At 36.2% G+C, this 22,027-nt stretch overlaps 1 protein-coding gene across 14 annotated transcripts in view; it reads right to left on the bottom strand.

Moving 5' to 3' along the window:
• Positions 1-22,027, bottom strand: part of CACNA2D1 (calcium voltage-gated channel auxiliary subunit alpha2delta 1) — a 407,082-nt gene that overhangs the window by 93,184 nt on the left and 291,871 nt on the right. For all 14 annotated transcript variants that reach the window (XR_013952784.1, XM_080597562.1, XM_080597555.1 and 11 more), the window contains 3 exons: positions 14,200-14,269; positions 13,308-13,358; positions 11,855-11,954 (listed from right to left, as the gene is read on the bottom strand). Coding sequence is in view for 13 of the 14 variants with exons in the window: in XM_080597562.1 (XP_080453688.1) it covers positions 11,855-11,954; positions 13,308-13,358; positions 14,200-14,269 (221 nt within the window). In the remaining variant the exon portion in view is untranslated. The remainder of the gene's footprint in view (positions 1-11,854; positions 11,955-13,307; positions 13,359-14,199; positions 14,270-22,027) is intronic.

Genomic DNA, 22,027 nt, shown 5'->3' with positions numbered 1-22,027 from the left:
CAATTTGCAAACTTTTATTGCCATGTAGATCTCAGTACACAAAAAAACTTGAGGCAGCTCAAGCAATAACATTTTCTAATTTACATGGCAAAAACAAATACGTGGTGTTAAAATTCAACATTCGTATGTTGCTATAGAATAACTGTTATTTCCTATCCTATGACTTGCATATAGATAGTATTCAGATATACAGTACAACCCTACATATACATTGTAAAGAAAATGTAAAAAAATGTATTCTAGCACTCAGTAGGAGCACTCCTGCATCTCTGAAACAATATTGCGAGTATAGGATGAAATAAAATTAAGATTATATGTCAGTTTACTCTACTGGTGTTTCTTGACATTTGAAATGCATCACACTTCTTTTAACTGTGAAACGTATATATCTGTACATATATATGTGTATCTATATATAAGGTGCAAAAATGTTTAATACTAAGTTTCTGAAAGGATTCTTGAAAGATCAGAGGTAGCAGCAGCATTCAACAACAATCTGTTAGGTCATGAAATACCTGCTGACAAATTATTGTAGCATAGTATGAGACAAAAATTTGGGAAAGGATCAAATACTGGACCAGAATCTGCTCTCAGTTATCTTAGTTAACCTTTCTAATTAGTGGGATTATCTGCACATAAATCAATCCAAATCTCCCATTGAGTGCAGCAGGAATCACACTGAGACCATAAAGTGCAATTCCACGCTGAGAATCTCATGCTTCAACAAAGAATGTCAGGTTTGGCCATAGGTCTTTCAGCAAGGTGAATTCATTTATGGTCATTTCATGATGCTGTGGCTAAGTTAGCATGTACTCTTGGACATTTAACATCACGTGTGTCTGAATTCTTCTGGAAATTTAAGCACCTACTGCAGAAATCTCACTGTTCTCAACTACTGTAGTGCTGTAACATGCATTGTATGCCACATATGTATGCTCCCTACATGTACTGTACAAGAGACCTGTAGTAGGGGACTTTCTATAAAGTGATTTTGGAGGTATATTTTTGTTATTGACTGAGGAAATCTTCATTTGGTCAAATTTGTGCTGTTTAGAACATGAAACACCCTTGGCCAAAATCATGAAATAAAGGCTTGAACATTAAATCATTATCTAAAAATTCACTGGATGCATGAGGTTCGAGCTCTGGGCATCAAAAGCAAGATGAATATTTTGTCAGTGCACCAAATGAAAAGACAGACATACACATCTGTGCCAGGCCATGTAGCTGGGGGAGGGCAGGGGGCTACGATATCACCTTCCCAGGGCTTTACCTAAACTTGCCTGTCACTCTTGCAGGGAAATGCTGTGCCTGGCTGCCCCTGGTGCCTGGGCTTTGCAAGCAGTAAGGAGGCTGTGGTAGCATACTGCTGACAGGCGAGATGCTGCTACTACAGCAGAGAAGCAGAGAAGCAGCATGGAAGTGTGTGAGTCTTCAAAAGTGTGAGACCTGCCAAGTCTGTGAGTATTTCATTCATGTTCTGCCTAAGAGTTCCTTTAGATCCACACCTGGCTAGCATCTTGCTAGTACGACTTAAAGTTTTTACCTCCTAAACAGAGGACTAAGTAGGAAATACTTTAAAAAAAAAAAAGGAGACAGAGAACACATAGCTCCCACCTTGTCCCAAACCTTATGGACAGGCTGTATTTTTCTCGTTTCCTTAAACAAGAGTCATCTCTCCCCAGCAGAATGACAGAATGACTAAAGCCAGCATAGCCTGGCCTCTTCAGAACTGAAAAGGAAAGAGTTTGTTGTTCGAGGGAGCACACAAGCACCCAGCACAGATTTTTAGTTATATTGTCACAGTTCCCCCTAGTCTCTGTCTCCTGGTTGAAAAGACGACTCAGAGATGCACTTTTGGTCCAGTATCTGACATGCCACAGTCTTTAGAGAGTCCTGTACTTTACTAAGTATTAAGAAACCGAAACTAGCCAACAGATTTATTAACCAGTGTGACCATGAGCTATCACCTCATTTTATATACTACTAATGTATTCATTTTATATACTACTAAACTAATGGAGAGTTAGGATTTATTCTGGAAATTGAAGAAGCGTGTGCCATGTTCTGTTGGAAGCCTGACTTTCTAACATTTGACAACTACAAGAGGAGACACTAAAAATCTGTATTGATGCCCAAAGCAATGCCTCAAAGTGGGAATGGAGGTGACTTATCTCGTCATCTGGAATTGTAAGCTACACTGTACAGTAATAAATGTACACTTTCCAGCAACATCCCTGCTCCTGACAACCTAAATTAGAATTTCAGCTTCTAATTTCCATCTCCTTTGGCTCTTTTTCCACTCAAGTACATTATTGCTTAGAATTAACACATTGCGACAAATCTAAAATGAAATGGATCTTGTCTTAAGATTTGCCCTATTCCTTTTCAAAACCATTCACTTTTTTTTCTTGGACATTTTTCTTCCACAACAAACTAAAGTTACAGTTAATATAATAGTAAAAATTTAGCTGATGTTAAAAAAGCAAACACTGACATAAAAGGAAAAAAAGGTTATAATTAAGATCCTAATCTCCTCCTTAAATATTTGCCTGTTTTGTTTTTTGTTTTTTTTTTTACATCCACTGACTCCGTTTTGCATTCTCAGCTCAGTAGAGGTAGTCCGCTCATTTCAGTTATCTTTGCATTGCAGGCGCCATCCAATGCAGCAGCCAGGCTCCCCTACAGGGAGTGGGGACAGACAAGCACCTTCTGGCTATAATTTGTCCTCAACATGCTCAAGACAGTCAGGATGAGCTGTCTTCTGGAGCTGATTTTCATTTCCCTCCATTAACTGTAATTATAATTATAGTTATAACTAGAATTAACCCAATAACTTACAATACAGTAACCTCGATTTCACTCTGAGACAGGTTGCAGTCTAGGGGTGTGGGACCTATTACGGGATGCATTTGGGGATTGCACAGGACTTTCTACAAGATCTTTTAGGAGAAGGAACCAAGGAAAGTAAAGGGATGAATTTAGGTGACTTGGAGATAAATGAGTGTGGGAAAATAGAGGGTAAGGGGAAAGCGGGCTGGTCAGCTTGCTTGCCTAGCCATGCCCTGCATCTCATCAGCACAGTCTGTCCTGCCTTCTTAAACTGCATTTCTAGCTCTTCACCTGGGTGGGGGCTCTACTCTGTGTGCGTCTGCATGCATGGGAGTGTGAGTGCAGCAACCAGAGTCAGACCCCAGGCTGGAGGGCCTGGGCATCTGTGCTGCAGCAGTTGGAGAGACTGGAGTGGGTGGACTTCAGAATTTGCTAGATAGATGCAGCTAAACTGTTATGTAAACAAGGAAAAAACAAAAGTGCTTAGTAAATATTATTCTATTTAGAAAGATAAAGGCTAATGTATTCATATCACACAAGGATGATGAAGTACCTTCCAGTCCATTAGTAACTAAGGTGGATGATAAACAGCTATTTGGGATAAACATTTAAGTCAGCAAGACAAAATGGAAAAAAAAAATCACCACTATCAACAGCAAATGATGTATTCTTGATTTAAATCCAAAAGGGACAGTGAGATACTCTAGTCTGACCTCCTGCACACTCTCTCACCACCCATATATCACTAGCCTTTAGAATTTCCTTGTTTACTCCTGTAATAGACCATAACAATTACATTTAGTGCTAGATGTTTGCTTAAAGTGCATCTTCCAGGAAAGCATTAAATATTGATATGAGGAGGACAAGAATCTTCCCTTGCAATTTGTTGAGGCATATTAACTATTTATGTGCCATTCAAATTTATTGGGCTTCAACTAGAGATTCTTGCAGCGCCTTTATGTGACAGTTTTAAAAAGTCTATGGATGCTAGAGTTTTCCCCAGTGAGAGCACTTCTTAGGTGTTATCAAATCAGTTCTCAGCCTATTTATTTATGAACTTCAAAATTACCCCTAGAAAATTCAAATTCTGTGAGTCCAAGAATACTTTGAAAAGCTGGTCTGAAGTCCAGCTTCTCATATGACTCACTCAGGACTCTGAGAAGATGTCTTCAAGAATCACTTTATGTCCTGAGAGAAGGTACCTACAAACTTTTATTTAGTAAAGTCTGAGCCAAACTCTTTTGTGTTATTGACACTATCCACATTTATATAACATTATTCAGCCAGGACAAAAGAAACACAAATGCAAAATCTCAGTTCAAATAGTCATTGTCTACCTCGTGGGAGAGAAACTGAACCATCAGTCTATACACTGTTTAGATGAAAAGTAGTCTCAAGCCATGCCACTGAAGCTATATAAGCATTTATAGTTCATATTAGATGAAGATTGCAATATGTTTGACTCCTAGCAGTACTTCAGTTTTTTCTTTTCTTGATACAAACTGTATAACTTGCTTTCTTGAGGATCAGGGTCCCACTGAAGTCATACAATCATAGCATTATTTAGGTTGGAATGGACCTCTATGATCATTTAGTTCAACCAAATCAATTAACCTCATTTTAAATGAGCCAAACAATACCTTATCGTACCCTAATCTTCCTCATAACTCCGTCTCCAACTGAAATACTTAAACATAGCATCATCGACTCCTTTCTTGACCTTCTTTTCTTGAGGGGAATCAAAACAAAACTCTTGTGGACAGACAAAAAAATTATGATGTTGTTTATATAATTGCATTTATTGCATCTATTCCTACTCTCATTAATCCATTTATAAAGACAATTCTTTCTAACTTATTAACAATTGCTTGATTTCCATAGTTCCCAAATTTTCTCCAGGTCCCTAAATTGCCCCGATTGTTTTTTGCAAAATACTCTTCATCATGACATTTGCTAAACAGGTCCTCCAGATATATTTCCCACAAATATAATTTCACAGATACATAGGCAAGCTCCTCCTGTAATTATTAGCAATGCAGAATTTAAATACTATTTTGATCATAATTTGTTCAAGCTTTGCATCAGCCCAGCATCAACAGCGCATTGATTGATTGATGCATCAAAATCAATAATACCTTTTTGAAAATATGTAAAACAATTCATTTGCTCTCTGAATAGGGAAAGTTCAAGATAACAACTTTCCATTAAGGAATGCCAATGATTTTCCATTACGAAATGCTACTGTGAAAATGTGTTTCTCTGTAGCTATTATTGTTCTCCTTTGCCTTGAAAGTGAGCCATTAAGTTTAAGAAAAACTGCAAGGTCATGATAGAATTGGATGGCTCATGGTTAAGAGAATCACGAGTGAAGCTCAACACTCAGTTTTAAACATGGCTTTATCTTGTTTTTCACTGAAAAAAATGGAATAATATATATTTGTTTACTGTTCACACAGCTATGACTCAGAGGAGGCTGTATACTTGACTGGAGCTACAGTGATTTATTACCTGAAGTGCTTCAGGATTAAATCAGTAGGAAAGATGCTTATGCAGAGCTGCAGTGGGATCTTGATTATATTTTTAAGTTTGCCAAATAATGAAAAAGATGGCAGGCATTTTTATATTTTCTCCTTAGTATTTTCCACTGTGGAGAAGGGGAAAATAAGGACTGGAGAAATTAGCAAGCTTGCTGGCAAGCCCCTTAATACAGGAGTCCTTTTCTACTCTTCCTTCTAGATCCAACCATGCAACTACTTCAGTGCTAGTATTTCACACTAATATCATTATCATGCTTTATTTCTTCCTCCTCAAAGAGCGATGTTATTTAGAAAAAAATAGCCACTATTGAACTCGTCTGGTCAAAAATCCAAAACACGAGAAGAAAATAGGTGTTTATCTATTGAGTATGTAACTTAATTTAAGGTTCACTAGAGACACTTTAAATGGATGTAAAGTAATAAAGGAAACTGACTTAAAGTATTAACTTTGAATTTAATTTTAAAGAGCTCTCCAAAAGATTTTTATCAATTGAACAGAAGTACACACAAACAAATGAACATGGCTGAACATGAGGTTGAACATGCTGGGTCCTGCACTTTGGTCACAACAACCCCATGCAGCACTACAGGCTTGGGGCAGCGTGGCTCGAAAGCTGTGCAGAGGAAAAGGATCTGGGGGTGCCGATTGCTCACCTGAACATGAGCCAGCAGTGTGCCCAGGTGGCCAAGAAGGCCAATGGCATCCTGGCTTGTATCAGGAATAGTGTAGCCAGCAGGACCAGGGAGGCGATCGTCCCCCTGTACTGGCATGCCTTGCCCTGGTGAGGCCGCACCTCGAGTTCTGTGTTCAGTTTTGGGCCCCTCACTACAGGAAGGACATCGAGGCCCTGGATCATGTCCAGAGAAGAGCTACAAAGCTGGCGAAGGGCCTGGAGCACAAGTCCTGTGAGGAGTGTCTGAGGGCACTGGGGCTGTTTAGTCTGGAGAAGAGGAGGCTTAAGGGAGACCGTATTGCTCTCTACAGCTCCCTGAAAGGAAGCTGTGGGTTGGCCTCTTCTCGTGGATAACTAGTGATAGGACAAGAGGGAATGGCCTTGAGTTGCGCCAGGTGAGGTTCAGGTTCGAGATGAGGAGACATTTCTTCTCAGAAAGAGCAGTCAGGCACTGGAACAGGTTGCCCAGGGAGATGGTGGAGTCACCGTCCCTGGGAGTGTTCAAGGAAAGGTTGGACCTGGTGCCTGGGGACATGGTTTAGTGGGTGACATTGGTGGTAGGGGGATTGTTGGACTAGATGATCTTGGAGGTCTTTTACAACCTTAATGATTCTACGATTCTAAATTTAACAAAGAATGCATAAGCATAACACGTTACATCATTGGAAAATCTAGCATCCTCCTTCCTTCAATAAGATTTCAGGCTATGATCTCCACCCATGTCATGTTTACATAGTTTTTAAATGACCTTAAAGGAAGTATTTCCTAGAAGGAATGAATTTTACCCTGTATCTAAGAGAATACAGATGCAATTTGAAAGGCAGAGTACATGAAGGAACATGCAACAGAAAGAAAAGGGAGCCCTTTGATAAACTGAAAAGCTCTTTACTGAACTTTATTTTTTTCTTATTAGTTTTATAATATCATAATAGATATTTTAATTAATAAAGCTGCGTCAGTTTGGGAGTAAGGTGAGCAAAGTAAAAAAATGAGCAACCAGTGAGTTGACAGAATTACACAAAAAGCTGCTATTAAAAATCAGTGGGAAAAGGTGTATATTCCATAGACTGCTTTGATGATCCCCAACAATAATCTTATAAGGTTTGCGTGTTTTTTTCATTGAAATAATTTAATCCAGAATCTCCTTTCCTCTGATTTTAGTCCCAGTGCAAAACTGCACAAGAGCAGGAGATGAGCTTTCAATTTTCCTACAGCATGATTCTCTTATCCCTAGCACGCTCATAACACTTAATTTCTAGCTCCTAAACAGTACATATTAGTTTGGATTTTTACAACGGCTAAATGATTCTAAACAGTCCTATGGCTCCTGACCTTTAACATGTCTGTTGTTACAAGTTGTGTTTTCCTCTGTGTGATTTTCCCCACCTCTACAGACTTGAAGTTGTAATACATTTCTCCTGCAAACTGCAGCCTACCCACAATCATAAACAAATTACACTCTCTGTGTCAACATTTGAAACCAAGTCAGTAAATCATAGCATGCTGGGATAGAATTACTGCCCCTATCATCTACCACTTACTGCTATCAAAGCATATAACCGGATTAGTGGGAAAACAGCTGTATTACTCATACATTTAAGCTCTTCCTAACAGCAGGTTTTCTTTCTGCAACAAAGCACAGCACTTCAGATAAGAAAAATTCAAATCCCAGAGGAAATCATGACATATTAACCCCTGGCAGTCTTCACATGACTTAACAGTTCATTCAGCCCTTTTTCTCTGGAAATAAATGCAAGAACTACATTAAATCAGTAGAACTAATGTATTTTAGCACATCCACTTTTAAGCTTTTTGTTTCCCAGGATTTCTCCATATACCAGGCATGGTTGATTAAATCATCCTGTCACTTTCTAGAAGTGATTGGCATAAGCTTAAATCCATGTCTCAGTTGTGGGCATGAATCATCACACATATGGGTTTTGTGGGACAACATCTTGGCAGAGGTTAGCCGTAAAACAGCTCTTCAGCTAACTCAAAACCTCATTACATACACTCTATGGTTATTAAATCTAACAGCCCATAAAACAACTGTTGATTTCTTGGCCAAAAGATCCAAAAGGGAAAGAAAAAATGGCAGATAATTTTCAGTATTCATATATCAATTCACTAATATTGTGTTAACTATAAATTATAATCTTTTGCGGGGGCTTTTAATTAGACAATGATGCCATTCTAATACCAGGATGCTTCAAGAGAAACTGTCCTTAAGCAACAGCATGAAACATAATGAACAAATTATATTTCCTTCACCTAGATCAAAACGCTTTAGTTGATCTTTTGGGGTTATGAAGGAACCAACAGGGATAGATTTATTTTAGATATGCCTTATCTATTATGGAATACAATAATGTGTAGAATTCCAGTGTAGAATAATGATGTCTGTTTCTCTATCATAGAATGAGTACTCAGGAAAATGGTGGAGTCCCCATCTCTGGTGGTATTTAAAATACATGTGGATGTGACACTAAGTGACATGGTTTAGTCATGGGACTTGGGATGTCAGGTTGATGGTTGGACTTGTTGATCTTAAAGGTCTTTCCCAACACAGATGATTTTGTGATTCTGTTGTCATTCCTCCATATGATCCTCATATCATTAAATATATATATATATTTAAAAACAGACAAAAATTAATGAACCATCTGACTTTTAACACAGTACAAAAAACCAATAAATCATACAGCTTTTCACTAAAGGTGTACACTTCAATCAAACATGAAAAATAAGACAGCATACATGAAAACAGTATGGCAACTAATACCAACACTGCAATGGATAAATGCTTTATAAAAGTTCTGCACGTGGATATGCTCCTGTGAATAATCTTAAGAACAAATAATACTGAATGTGATAATATATCACCTTCTTAAGCAGTGTCCTCTCGGTACTTAACTTTGGTTTGAGGCTTTGCTCAGACTGTGAAAAAATAGACCAATCTAACCTAAAATCCTAAAAAAGACCAGACTTCAAGGTTTACTTCTCTCACTTGTAATAGTAAAATCTTTTGTTTCTTGTCTATAGCATATGATTCTCCTTCTGTTATAGAAAGAAAATATCAGAACACAATCTCTCCCACAGTTTCAATATGTAAGTCATCTAAATACATGAAACAGGTAATAGAAAAGTAATTATAATACTAAAAAGATTTAATATGGAATTTTAAATCATAGATGCACAACGTCAAATATCACTTTACAGAACAGTTAGAGATGGCATGTTCTATTATGTATACTTCTGTGAGTGTTGGTTTCCCCCGAGGATGAATGCAGCTCAAGAAAAAAGTCCTCTTTGGTTCTGAAGTCAAATATCAACAAGTGGTATTAATTTCATTCAAAGAAAAAAGGTCCTTACATGTTGCAAATTAAAAACCACTTGGAAAATGTACTGCAGAAAATTTTCAAAAATTTCTAGTCCTTTTTTGAAACAAATCCCAACCTTGGGACCTCATTGTAATATCACTGAAACTTACTTCATAAAATACCCTAATTCTAAGACTTACTATCTCAGCATTAAGATACACTATTTCTGGCCAGCTTAGAGTAAATGAAAGAAAGAGTTGTTAAAACTGCATGAATCAGGAGGCAGTGTGGGTCCACATCTTCAAATGACAAAAGCTGGCATAGTTGCATTGATTACAGTAACCAATTTCTATCAGTTTATGATTAGAGTCTTCTTTTAAAAACAAACAAATAAATAAAACAGTGAACAGAGTTCAGCTGTCTAATGCCATTGCAAAAAGCTTATTTTCTTTTAATAATAAAAAAGTTTTTTTTTTTCACTGCAATTTAGACTAAAGAAAACCATCTAATTCACTATTAAAAACTTGAAAAAAGGAAATGTCGTTGCAAATAAAATCTTCTCTCTACTACTTGGAGAAAGGTCTAGCTAGACTGACAGCAAAAGATGAAGCAATAAGTGGTGTTCAAAGAAATTTCTGATAGTGATATTTCAGGTCTTTCTCCCTGCAGGCTGGCTACAACACATCTGTAGAAGTTGAAAATTGCCTTCAAAATCATTGTAGAGTTACTCACCATGCAGGCTGTCTCTTGTCATTAAGAGTAAGCCAGTGCTCCTATCCTAAATCCTTAGAATCAAAGTATTACAATTCAACAACTTCATTAAAAAAAAAAAAAGAAAGCCTTGCCTGAGGCTAGACCATGGCATTCAAGGTATGAGCCTGAAAACTGAAAGTAGCCCATAACAACCTCCCTCTCCCCAAAACAATTTTATTTTGCCTTCAGCCTTTTTTAGAAAACCAGGAATTTGCACTTTAATTTCCATGCAAGTATTAAGAAGACTGAAATGCCACTCCACAATAAATAAATAAATTAATTAATTAAAGAACTATTTAAAAAATCTTTTTTAGAGAAACTGAAGTTTTAAGGCTAGTAGTCAAGTGTAGTAACCACACATAGCACTGAAGTTTCAGATTATGTTCTGAAAGATCTTAGCTGCTGAAAATCCAGCCCCGAAAATGCCGGCATCTCCTTCATTTGATAATCCTTACAATCCTACCTTCCTTGCACCAGTCCTTTGACCTTCATATCATGTATGCTGTCTCTGTGAATAAATTTTGTATATTCTTAAGTCCCTACATGTATCCCCCCCTCTATTATATTGTTGTGGTTTAGCCCTGGCAGGCAGCTGAGTACCACCCAGCCACTCGCTCACTCTTCCCATGTGGGATGTGAGGGAGAATTGGAAAGGTAAAACTGTGAAAACTCACGGGTTGAGATAAAGACAGGTCACTAGATAAGCCAAAGCCGTGCATGCAAGCAAAGCAAACCAGGAATTCATTCACTACTCCCTGTCGGCAGGCAAGTGTTCAGTCACTTTCAGGAAAGCAGGACTCATCACGCATAATGGTTTCTTGGGAAGACAAACTCCATCACTCTGAATATCCTCCTCTTCCTCCTTCTTTACCCCAGCTTTTATTGGTGATCGTGATGCCATATGGTGTGGAATATCCCTTTGGCCAGTGGGGTCAGCTGTCCTGACTGTGTCCCCTCCCAGCTCCTTGTGCTCCCCTAGCCTCCTTGCTGGCAGAACAGCACGAGAAGCAGAAAATCATTGGCTCTGTGTAAGTTCTGCTCAGCAATGACTAAAACATTGGTGTGTTATCACCACTATTTTCATCAAAAATCGAAAATGCAGCATTGCATGAGCTTCTGTGAAGAAAACTGACTCTATCCCAGCCAAAACCATGACACTGTATTATGAGAAACATTGCTTTGCTACCATCAAATTACTAACTGTAGAACTTCTCAGGAACACCTCTTTGGCAGGTTGGATGTACAAACTGTACATCTCTGCATCAGTTAAAACAGGCCTCTCAACTGCCAGCAGCCTGGAAGAAAGAACTCCCCCCTACCTCCTCTGCAGCATTGTACCTACAAAAACAGACTCCTGAAACACAACATAATACCAGGAGACCACCAACTATTTCAAGAGGATTTGCATGTACCAGTCGAGTAGATCTATTAAACGGACCAGAATTATATATCAGAAAGGACAATTCGGCCACACAGAAATTTGTTTAAATTACTTTTGCTTTAACAGCTTCCTTTTCTGCTGCAGCTTCATTAGCCCTTCATTCAAATGTATACATATTGATGAATCTATTATTTCTATGGCTCCCATTATACTTTACAAGAAAATAGTTAGCCAAATGTGATATTTTGTAATATTTTTTTCTTAAGTCTCTTAGCAGGTTCTCAAAACTGGCATTGAAGACAGGTTGCTTACAGCTTTGTTGACAGTGCAAATTTTGTTGAAGAAACAGATACTCACTGAAACTACATTCACAAAGTCATCGTCAGACAATGTCTCTAACATCTCAATGACCGAGGTGCGGATCAGCTTCAATGTCAATCCACTGACACTTCCACTCCTAACAGAAATCCACAGGATAAGAGAAAAGATCACTTTAAGAAAAAAATTTTAAATATGCAAAGAAAATACAGAGCACCGAACAGCATTCTCAGCAACTTTCACACTTGAATTTTCAATTATTCTCCTGAAGTCTCCAACACATCATTAATATTATAGCATTAATAGCATTATACAACTAAAAAAAAAAAAAAAGTCCAAAACTGGCATTCCAAGCCAGAATCCTGTGGCTATGATTAAGTCATAATGATACATCATTTGCTCATTTTCTTTTCAGCAAATCTGAGCCAGTTAACCACACTCAACCAATGCATTATCTGAACATTTCATACTCCTACACATAGATTTCCAGCTTTAAATTTTCAGATACCCAAATGGCAGCTTTTTTGATTCAAGGTAAAACCTAAATTGAAGTGCAGAAATAAAAAATGTTGATAAACCTCACTCCTGAACTGAAAGCACTTCACCACATTCAAAATCATTAAATGCAAATTCTCTCTGAACATTTCTATCCGTATAAAGCAATCTGTTTGACACATCAAGTTCAGTGCTTCCTTTAGTCCTTTGACATTAGTCTAAACAAAAGAAGCCTTGCCAAGGCAAAGAGAGAGGTTTTTTGTTATCAATTTCTTTGCTCAATTTCTACACTGCATCGAATAAATAACTCAGTATAAACACCAAACATCGGATGATTTTTTATATATGAAATCAGAAAAGGTAGCTGCAAATTTCTCATATTCTGCAATAGCATTATTCTTTTGTGTCCTTACTGAATAACCTGTCAATAAGGACAAATGAATAGGGCTATACTGGAAAAATGCAACACACACACAAAATATTTATTTTCATTTTATTTTGCATTTCTTTCAAAGGGAAATTTATCTATGAAAATAATTTAAATTGCTTGCAAATTAATGATTTATAGAAACTGAGCTTTAAATATGTACAGTAAAACTTGAAGTCTGCACAAATTCTCATCCTTCAAGCTCATGAAATTATGATTAAATCCACTTTTCTGTTTCTAGTAATTTGTTTCTGCTTTTGTGTTTTACAGGAAATCTTAGCATGCACAGGAGAAATTTTCATCTGATTATTAATTATTAAGAAACTGAAAGCAGAATAATATTAAAGGAATACAAAAACACTTCCTTCTACATAGTTCAAATAACTTGAAGGTTTGGTTTGGGCTTTTTGGAAATATATTTTCCTGTGTATTTATTTTGTTGAAAACCAATTTTTGATCCCTCCATATAAGGACTTCTTAATCATCTCTTCCCTTTTCAGCATATGGAGATATGTTCAATCTAAGAACTTTTATCTCTCTAATGTCAACATTCAAACATTAAACACTTACGCATCAACTAAAATAAGCATATCTTTGGGAGATGCAGCTCCTTGGATATACCTGAAATAAACAGAGAATATGAATGACTCATGTTTGAAAACACATTTGCTGTATGTTTTCAACACTCTGCAATCTTTAAATTTATCCATCTGAACAACAAAAAAAAATCCTCTTATTGTAACTAGTAGAAAACCATGTGACATCATTTTCTCTCTTGCTGTGTCTCCTTCTAAGTAAACCAAACTGCAATTGCAAACCCTGAAAATAGGCTATACTTATTAAAATTCACTATTTTCATATGTTGATAACTGAAATGTGTGTACACTATTTCAGAGCTAAAGGTCTTGATGACAGATTAATTATTGCATCAGTCAGGTTTAGGGAAAAATACTTTGTCCTTTGAGAGAGTATATTCAACTAGTACTGATCCAATTATCAGTATGCATTACGCCTTGAGAGGCTTAAAGAAAAATATCATGAGAAACAATCCCACTGTTCTCTGTCTTTTACTTGTCTAGTGATTCCTTAGCTAGTCTAAACCACTGAGAAATATTTGTAAGCATTTGCAGAAAGTTTGGAAAAAGTGACTCAGTCTGCTAATCTGACTTACATCTGATTTTGGCACAAAATCCACATTTTATATGAACACTTATTAGATAGTTATCTACCTATGAAATGATTCTTGTAAGGCAACAGTATGACATAGTACAGTGGATGCTGCATAACAAGTAGTATAATTTTAACATTGACTGTTCAGAAGAATTAACTGAGTTTATATGAAGAAAACAGTAGTATCTAAAAGTAAGAAATATTACATATTAATAATCTAAAAATTTTGTCTTTGAAGTCATATCTAGGAGGCAAGAGATTTATATACATCAGTCCTTTAAGGAAAGCTTACCATGGTCTTCTGCGAACATCATACAGATCTATTTTGTTTGGAGTTCGACTTTTATCTACCCATGGGGAAGCTACGAAAAAAAATATTGTTGTATAAAGTAAATTTATCTTAAGTATTTTTAAACACTTAAAATATAATGAATAAATATCACAGACTTTATAAACAAACATTCAATATTGATAAAAAAATCCGTATTTTTGCAACGTGTTTTTGAACTATATACATATACCACTATATATACAAGCATATAACATAATGTAGTAAAAATATATGTAGATAAAGGTTTTAAAGGGCCAAATTGTGTTGAAGGAATAGTTACTGACTATAACTGATCACCGACTTCAACGGAACCAGAATTTCAACTGAAGCATTTTAGAATACGAAATAATTATTTTTGGACAAGAATGTACTTTATTTCAAAACCACTTATTACTTAATTAATTTTGGATGTAATAATACTGTGCTCATCTATGCTCTCAGTTATGTATCTAAAAAATTACCCGTTGGCTCAAAAGAGCTCTACCTAAATAGGCAATTTAGAAAAGTAATATGAATGTAACATCTTTTCTGAAAATAAAGTGAGATGGAAATATCCATGTCTGTAAAGAAAATGCTAAGATTAATAATGCTTTGTAAGCATTTAATCTAAGCTTTATCATAATTTTCAGCAGGGTAGGCATCTTTTTCTTACTGAAAAAGAAAATGAGCCTTTCAAAACCATTTAACCACTTAACAAACAAACAAAAAAAAAGTGAAAAGTTACATTAAATGAAACGTTTTGCAATTTGCTTTCTCACTGTATGCCATCGACATTGGGAAAGCTGTTTCCTGATGTTAATCATCTTTCTGTCTAGGAAATAAAGGGAGCTATGGGCAGTTCTAGGATGCTTTGTTAAAATAAAATAAAAAATAATAAAAAAACCCACCTATATAAGACAAATGGGAAGAAGTATGATATCTCCATCCATGAATATAAAAAAAGACACCAGCTTAGAGTAGCTGCCTATTTTTGATTTTACTAAATGAACCCTTCATTAAGTGACCATGAATTGACCATGACTTTAGTTGGCAAATCAGTTCCCAGAACGTTTAAAAAGAGCATAACCCACAAGGCATTTATCAGTATAATAACCTCTTTTGTGCACCAGAAGAACCTTGCACCTTACACCAGTATTGTGTATGAATCAACACAAGACCACCTGTCAGGTCCTGTGCAATCTGAAGGGAGAAAGGTCTTTGACATTTCCAGAAATGAGAGAATAGAATTTTCAGGACTGGTATATATCGATTTTTTTTTAGTAATTTAGGTATCATTACTTTGGTATATACAATTTAAATTCACTGTATTCATTTTACATTGTATTAGGACTACTTTAGGTAAAATAAGAAATGTAAATCAAGATACTGACCAACACAGCTATATCTTTGGCCAAATTTTTAGGCTTTCAACAAACATGCAATAAAAGGCTATGCTCTATCAAATCTGGCCTTCTTAATCAACCCATATCTAGGAAAGTCTTTTTGAATAGAGAATTATTTGAATGCATCCATCTGGAATTATTCAAAACAACAGATAAAATACAATTTACACTGTTAGTGTGGCAATAACTCTTAACAATCTCTACTAACAAGTGAATTAAAACTTTTATATATATATGTATATAAAAATATAAAGGGTAAGTCTTACTCCTTACTGCATTCTCCAGAGCAAATAAATTCAATGAGAATTTGGATGCAGGAGCTGAAGGAGAGTGCTTCTAAAAATCAACATATTCTGCTTTAACAATGGATGTTGGCATAGATATTCAAAGGCTCGTGGAGTAAAAGATTGGCTTTGTAGATAAAAATTTACACATACTATTTTGAGCTATAATCAAACTTCTCCAAATTTTGAACTAGAATTTGACTGCATTTCATTTGTGTAACAGAAGACAATATGCGAAATAATCCGGTTACATTTTTCTGCAAAATCTGAAAGCTACAAAAGTATGCTGACATAATAACACCTGACATGTGAGCACATAATTTCCTTGAGGTTAACACCAATTGCCTTGACAGAATATGCTCCGTAATCAGGCCCTTCAGACCAATTATAATGTGACAAATCTTTCAGAAAAACGAAGTGGCAAACTTGAACTTGCAAAGAACCACCAAGCAACAAAACTTGCCATGCCTGAATTTTTTCCTTTTATTTCTAAAAGTAGTAAAATGTCTTTATAACAATATTATTCCCTTCCCTTCCCTTCCCTTCCCTTCCCTTCCCTTCCCTTCCCTTCCCTTCCCTTCCCTTCCCTTCCCTTCCCTTCCCTTCCCTTCCCTTCCCTTCCCTTCCCTTCCCTTCCCTTCCCTTCCCTTCCCTTCCCTTCCCTTCCCTTCCCTTCCCTTCCCTTCCCTTCCCTTCCCTTCCCTTCCCTTCCCTTCCCTTCCCTTCCCTTCCCTTCCCTTCCCTTCCCCTCCTCTTTGGAGAGAACACTCAAAACTTCTGCTTGAGACAGAGTAAAATGAAGTCTCAAGACTCTACTAAGTCTTACACTCAGTTCTACGTTGTTTTTCGGTAGCTTTTTGGATTGCCACAAAATTCAAACTGACCCTTTCTGGCTCTATCTATATTAGTATGTTGAATAGCACAATGGCAGGGCAGACATTCACCCAGACTCTGCCATTCCTTCTGGAGATTCCTGTGAGTGATCACATTTACAGTTTTTCATTTGGAATGACAGAATGAGTGATGAACACAATAGCTAAATTTTGCTGCTTCTTTTTAATTTGCTTGGCTCTTTCAGTCTGAACAGTCTTGGAAAGACAGTCAACAGTCACAGAGGTTTAGAGAACGTCTTTAAAAGCATTATTTCTTACTATGCCATTAAAACAGCTTTTCCTGTGCCACGTATCAATATTTTTTTTCCCCACTTAATATATTACCTTCTTTTGAGATAAATTTAACAAGTACCTACAAGCTTAAGTTTCCATTTGAGGGAAATTTACTGGATTTATTCTGTGGCTGCATAATTTTTCATCACATTATTAGTGGTTACTGCATCGTGCAAACACAAATTAGGAAATATAACGTTTACCAGGGAAAGCAGCTCTACTAATTTTATGATGTTTTCTACAAATGCAATCCAGTAGTAAGTCTCTGCATGGCTAAACATAAATAAGGACTCAGCTCTTAGTGTCTAAAATTTCATTCACACCAAGGAAGTGCTGAAATCCCACTTCAACCTCAAGAATTAACACAACTAAATTATTCACTCATCCTAACCTCTCTCTGGATTAACACTTTTAATTTTAGATGGCTTTGAATGGGCTCACATCTATTCACTGGTTTTGGTGATGTTCTGAGTATTTAAGGATCTTATTGAAATTGCTATTACTAGGAAACTGAAATCCCCTTAAGACACTTGATCTCCCACAATCTATTTTTAATTTACTCCAATTTCATTTTTTATCAATTTTAAGAGATGATAAAGTCTCTCTATGCAAAAAATAAGTAATTATGGATTTATAATTATATCAAAAATAATTAGAAGGGATGTTGACAACTCAAAAAATAAAAATAAATTAAAAAAAAAAACAAACATGCATTGCCTTGGTCCATGTACAGAACACCCTACAAAACCATTTGGGGAAACTGGCTTGGGTCTTACTGCCTAAAGCCTCATGTATAAAAGTGAAAGAAAACATGAAATACACAAAAAGTTTATTAGACATTTTCCTAAAAAAAATTAAGATCAGTGATCTTCAGATTTACATGTTGATCTATATAGCCTATTGTTTAAAACGTGCATTTTAAACAGATGCCTTGGACTCTGGCTCAGAGAACATCTTGATGAGATCACCTTTGGTGTACTTCATTGTTGCATAGTAATATTTTTGAACTACATCAACACTACCTGATTCTCTGGTGCACACATTAGTCTTTATTCATCCTTTGATGATTTTCTTGTTTGGCATATGGTTAATTTGATATTTTATAAATTATTCATTGGATTTGATATCCTTCCTATTTCTGCTGTTTGCATTATGGATGTTGTAGGTCTGGCTATATTTCAAGCATGAGTAAGGCATGTTTTTCTGTTATTTCCGCACACATAGTGGAAATCCTCAGTTTTGTTGATTATATACAAAACCAATTCATGCAGTACAGAAGTTGTCCTGGGGTGAAGCATAAATGAAAGTATTGCTCAAGGGAGATCCTGACTGCATCTGCCCATTTCTAACTCATTTGATGATTATGGCATACGTGGGGAAAACAAAGAGGCATGGGAGAGTGTTATGGACTTTCTCTAAGGCCTTAATGAATGAGACCTCAGTTACATCCGCCCTGCTCCACTGTTCAGGTATGCATGCACAAGAAGCAAAGAAGCACAGATGAATTATTAACAGCTTTGCATCCCTGAAACATATTTGGAGAAAAAGGCTAAAAATTTACAGTAATACAGGTAACAAATGCCAATTATCAAATCCCAGACAGCATTATATTATTCTGATTCAAACTTTATATTCCTTTCCACCTCAATGGGTACTAGGTAGTAAACGTTAATACTGCTTTTACTGGGTTAGGCAAACAAGTATTTGTTAAAGGTGAATTTTACAAAGCTGTCTCTCAGGAAAACATTCATATGGATATTCAAAACATCCATGAATACAGACCACTCAGTTCCCTGTGCCAGGTTCAGTGAAGATTTCCAATGATGGAACAAAGTTTGCTGTGTAACCTACAGCTCTTAGCTTCGTTTCATATTCCCTCTCATCTTTTGGTGAGTTCATGTGAACAAAAGTGCATTCAGGTAGGTGATAGCCCACACTGGCTGGGAAATGTGGTATTCCTTAGCTTACTACTCAGAAAAATGTCGTGTGAATTTTGGTGTGGCAGCAGCAGCCTTGCAGAATTACTCTGTTATTTTTCAGTAAAATGTGAAAAGTTATGCAACATGGTAGCTAAAAGTAAAATGTAGCCATAAGTTTAATAATCCCTAACATTAATCATCGCAAAGTGCTTGCACCAGTATACTTAAGACTCAAGATACTTCTACCAGAATGATTACTCGAAAGAATAACTGATTAGTACTATTCCCCCCCAAAACAGATCCTTCCTCACCAATTCCACACTAGAACAGAAGATGTTCAGACAAGACTGAACACAGTTACTTACTTCTTAACTATTTTATTCAGACAGTGACTTAAAATTGCCAAGAGCTAAAATTGTTTTCAGGTAAAACCTACCTAACAAAGAAAGCTCTGTGCAATGTCCTCTGCAACTTTTATAGTACCATCACCATACAGAAAAAAAAAGAGAATAATCATCTCACAGAGGTTTTTCAGAATGTATTGACCATATGTTTATGAACAATACTGGGCTGTGTTTCATTCCCAATCAGTCCAGCAGTGAGTTTCACATGGGAACAGGTCATATGTAACCAAATCCATGGTTTTATTCATCCCAAGATGCCAAAAACAAACAAATAAAAAAAACACTAAACTGATCTGAACCTATGAAACATGAGTACTTCAGTCTGCAACTTAAAATTAGCTCCTCAGGTGTCTGTGTTATCTCAGTTTGCAGGCAATTATTTCTGCCCTTGAATATATAGACTGAATTTCATCCCCCATAAACGTATTGCTCACCCCAAGGGAGCTGAAGCATCCTTAAAGCTTGAGAAGATTTACAGAAGCACCAAGATAGCATTTTTCTAGGGCAAATTCTGGAGATTTCAATTTGTATTATAAAAACAGAGATGGCATGAACTTCAGCATGAAGTTATGGTGGACTGCTGGCTTCAATGTTGATTAATTCCCCAGAAATAACACATTAGCCTGTAACTGGGTGGATTTGCTCACACGACCACAATATTCAGCGCTTCAGTTTTGAAAAATAACCATCTTGCAAGATTTTCCATATCAAGAGTACAGCTAGAACAAAATTATGCCAGCCCATGTCTTCTCCTCCTAGATGTCAAGAAAAAAGGAAGCGAATACTGCTCAAAGATGCTTTTTACAGTGCAAAAAGCAGAATTATCCAACCTTCACATTAAATGTGCTAATTGATTATTTATAAGCTGCATTACTGGGAAAGCTGGTTTTTTTTTTTTTGGTGGTGGTGGGTTTTTGTTTGTTTTTTAAAAACTCTGAAGGCTCCTTTAAATGTTGAATTGTTAACAGGAACTGTCAGCTATAAAATATGAAGCCTTTTGAAAAAAAAAAAAGTGAAGTTCTTAGTTTTTCGAGGGTTTTTATTCATTTTGTATGGATTTTTTAGGCTTTCTAGTCTCTTAGTATCTGCTTCAGTAATGACTTTCTTTGGAGAATTCAATATCATAGCTGCAACACTATTGCTTGCCGTTAATGGTTAACACAAGAGCAGCTGTGCACAGCAAGTCCTTCATTTGGAGAGATACCACTTTATTTTATTAGAAATTGATTTTCAAACCTGTTCCATTATTAATTTGTCTAAGAAGGGAAAGCTTCAGCAGCAGTGAGACCTGCTTCGTTAACATCTGGAGATTTTTTTTATTTTATTTTTTATTAAGAGGAAAAGACAATGCTAGCTCTCCTCTATCCATATATTTAATCCAAGAATTTTATGACTTTAGGAGCAAAAATATTTTTTTTTCTGGAAAATCAACAACACCATTCTCTTTCTTTATCTGTAAAATTTCTCCATTCGATATCTAGAAAGCCCTAATTAGATAGGAAATCAAAATATCATAGTAAACACTGGCATTAGCAATGTAAACAGACTTTTCTCTACCTAATTAAAGTTCTTAACATATCATACTAATTAGATAGATAAACAAAGTAAGACTAAAACCAAGGCTAATCTGTGATAAAAAGGGAGAGAACTGTACAGTTCTGATCACTGTACTCTCCAGCAGTGATATAAAGATCGTGACATGACTAACACACCTGCCAATGTTTAGACAATGCTATGAGTTTAAATACGAGTTGATGAATATAATAGTACACTGAGTCTAAAAAGAACTTGGCTTCTATATCTGGTTTGATTTCCTAACCTTCAGAGAATCACTGAGAAAGCCATGTTATCTCTCTATGCCTATTTCTTTTATATGCAAAATGAGAACAATGATATTTTTATTACTTTTAGACCATGCTTTGAGACCTGAGAAAGATGAAAAGAAATGCTATAGAAAAGCTAGGTTTTGCTAAACTAGTATAGCATTTAAATAAGCTGTAATGGGCTATCAACTTGAGAAGAACAAGTGAAAACAGCTTAAAAATAAAGATGTTTTGGCATGCAGTTAATAGAGAATGAAGGATTTAGTATACAGTGATAAATAAAATAGAGGTGACAACTATTTGCTTTTTCACCATACAAATTATTTTGAGGAGGGAGAAGTTTAAAATATCTGAAGCAAGTTGAAGGTTGTGTTGTTGCCCATCAGATGTTGTTTTGAGGATGAAAATTAGTATGCAGTATAGCACAGGAAAATCTAGAGGGGTTTCAGAACATAAAGCCACCCAGAATAGGATAGAAGAACTATGTACTATAGATGAAAGAAAACATGGTGCCGTCCACCCAAAGAGACTGTCAGCATGAGCTGTTCCTTCAGTCATGCTGTGGAGTTGTCTGAAAGAACACAAATAAAACTCTCACTTGTCTGTTTACCAGTACAGATATAACTTTAAAGCTGGGGGAGCAGGTGAGCTTAAGAAACATCTGTATACACGATTAAGACATGCTCAGATATCTTTAAGAATTGGCACACTCAGTGCCAAAATTGCAATCTCATTATCTATTCTTTTAGCTAGGGATTTGAACTCTACTAATGCTTCCCAACTTGAATTTAATACTTTTCAGGGAAATAGA

Source organism: Anser brachyrhynchus (assembly GCF_964034855.1).
Source record: "Anser brachyrhynchus genome assembly, chromosome: 1".
NCBI lineage: Eukaryota > Metazoa > Chordata > Aves > Anseriformes > Anatidae > Anser > Anser brachyrhynchus.
Note: the sequence above shows the minus strand (reverse complement) of the source record. Positions and strands in the feature narration are given on the sequence as shown.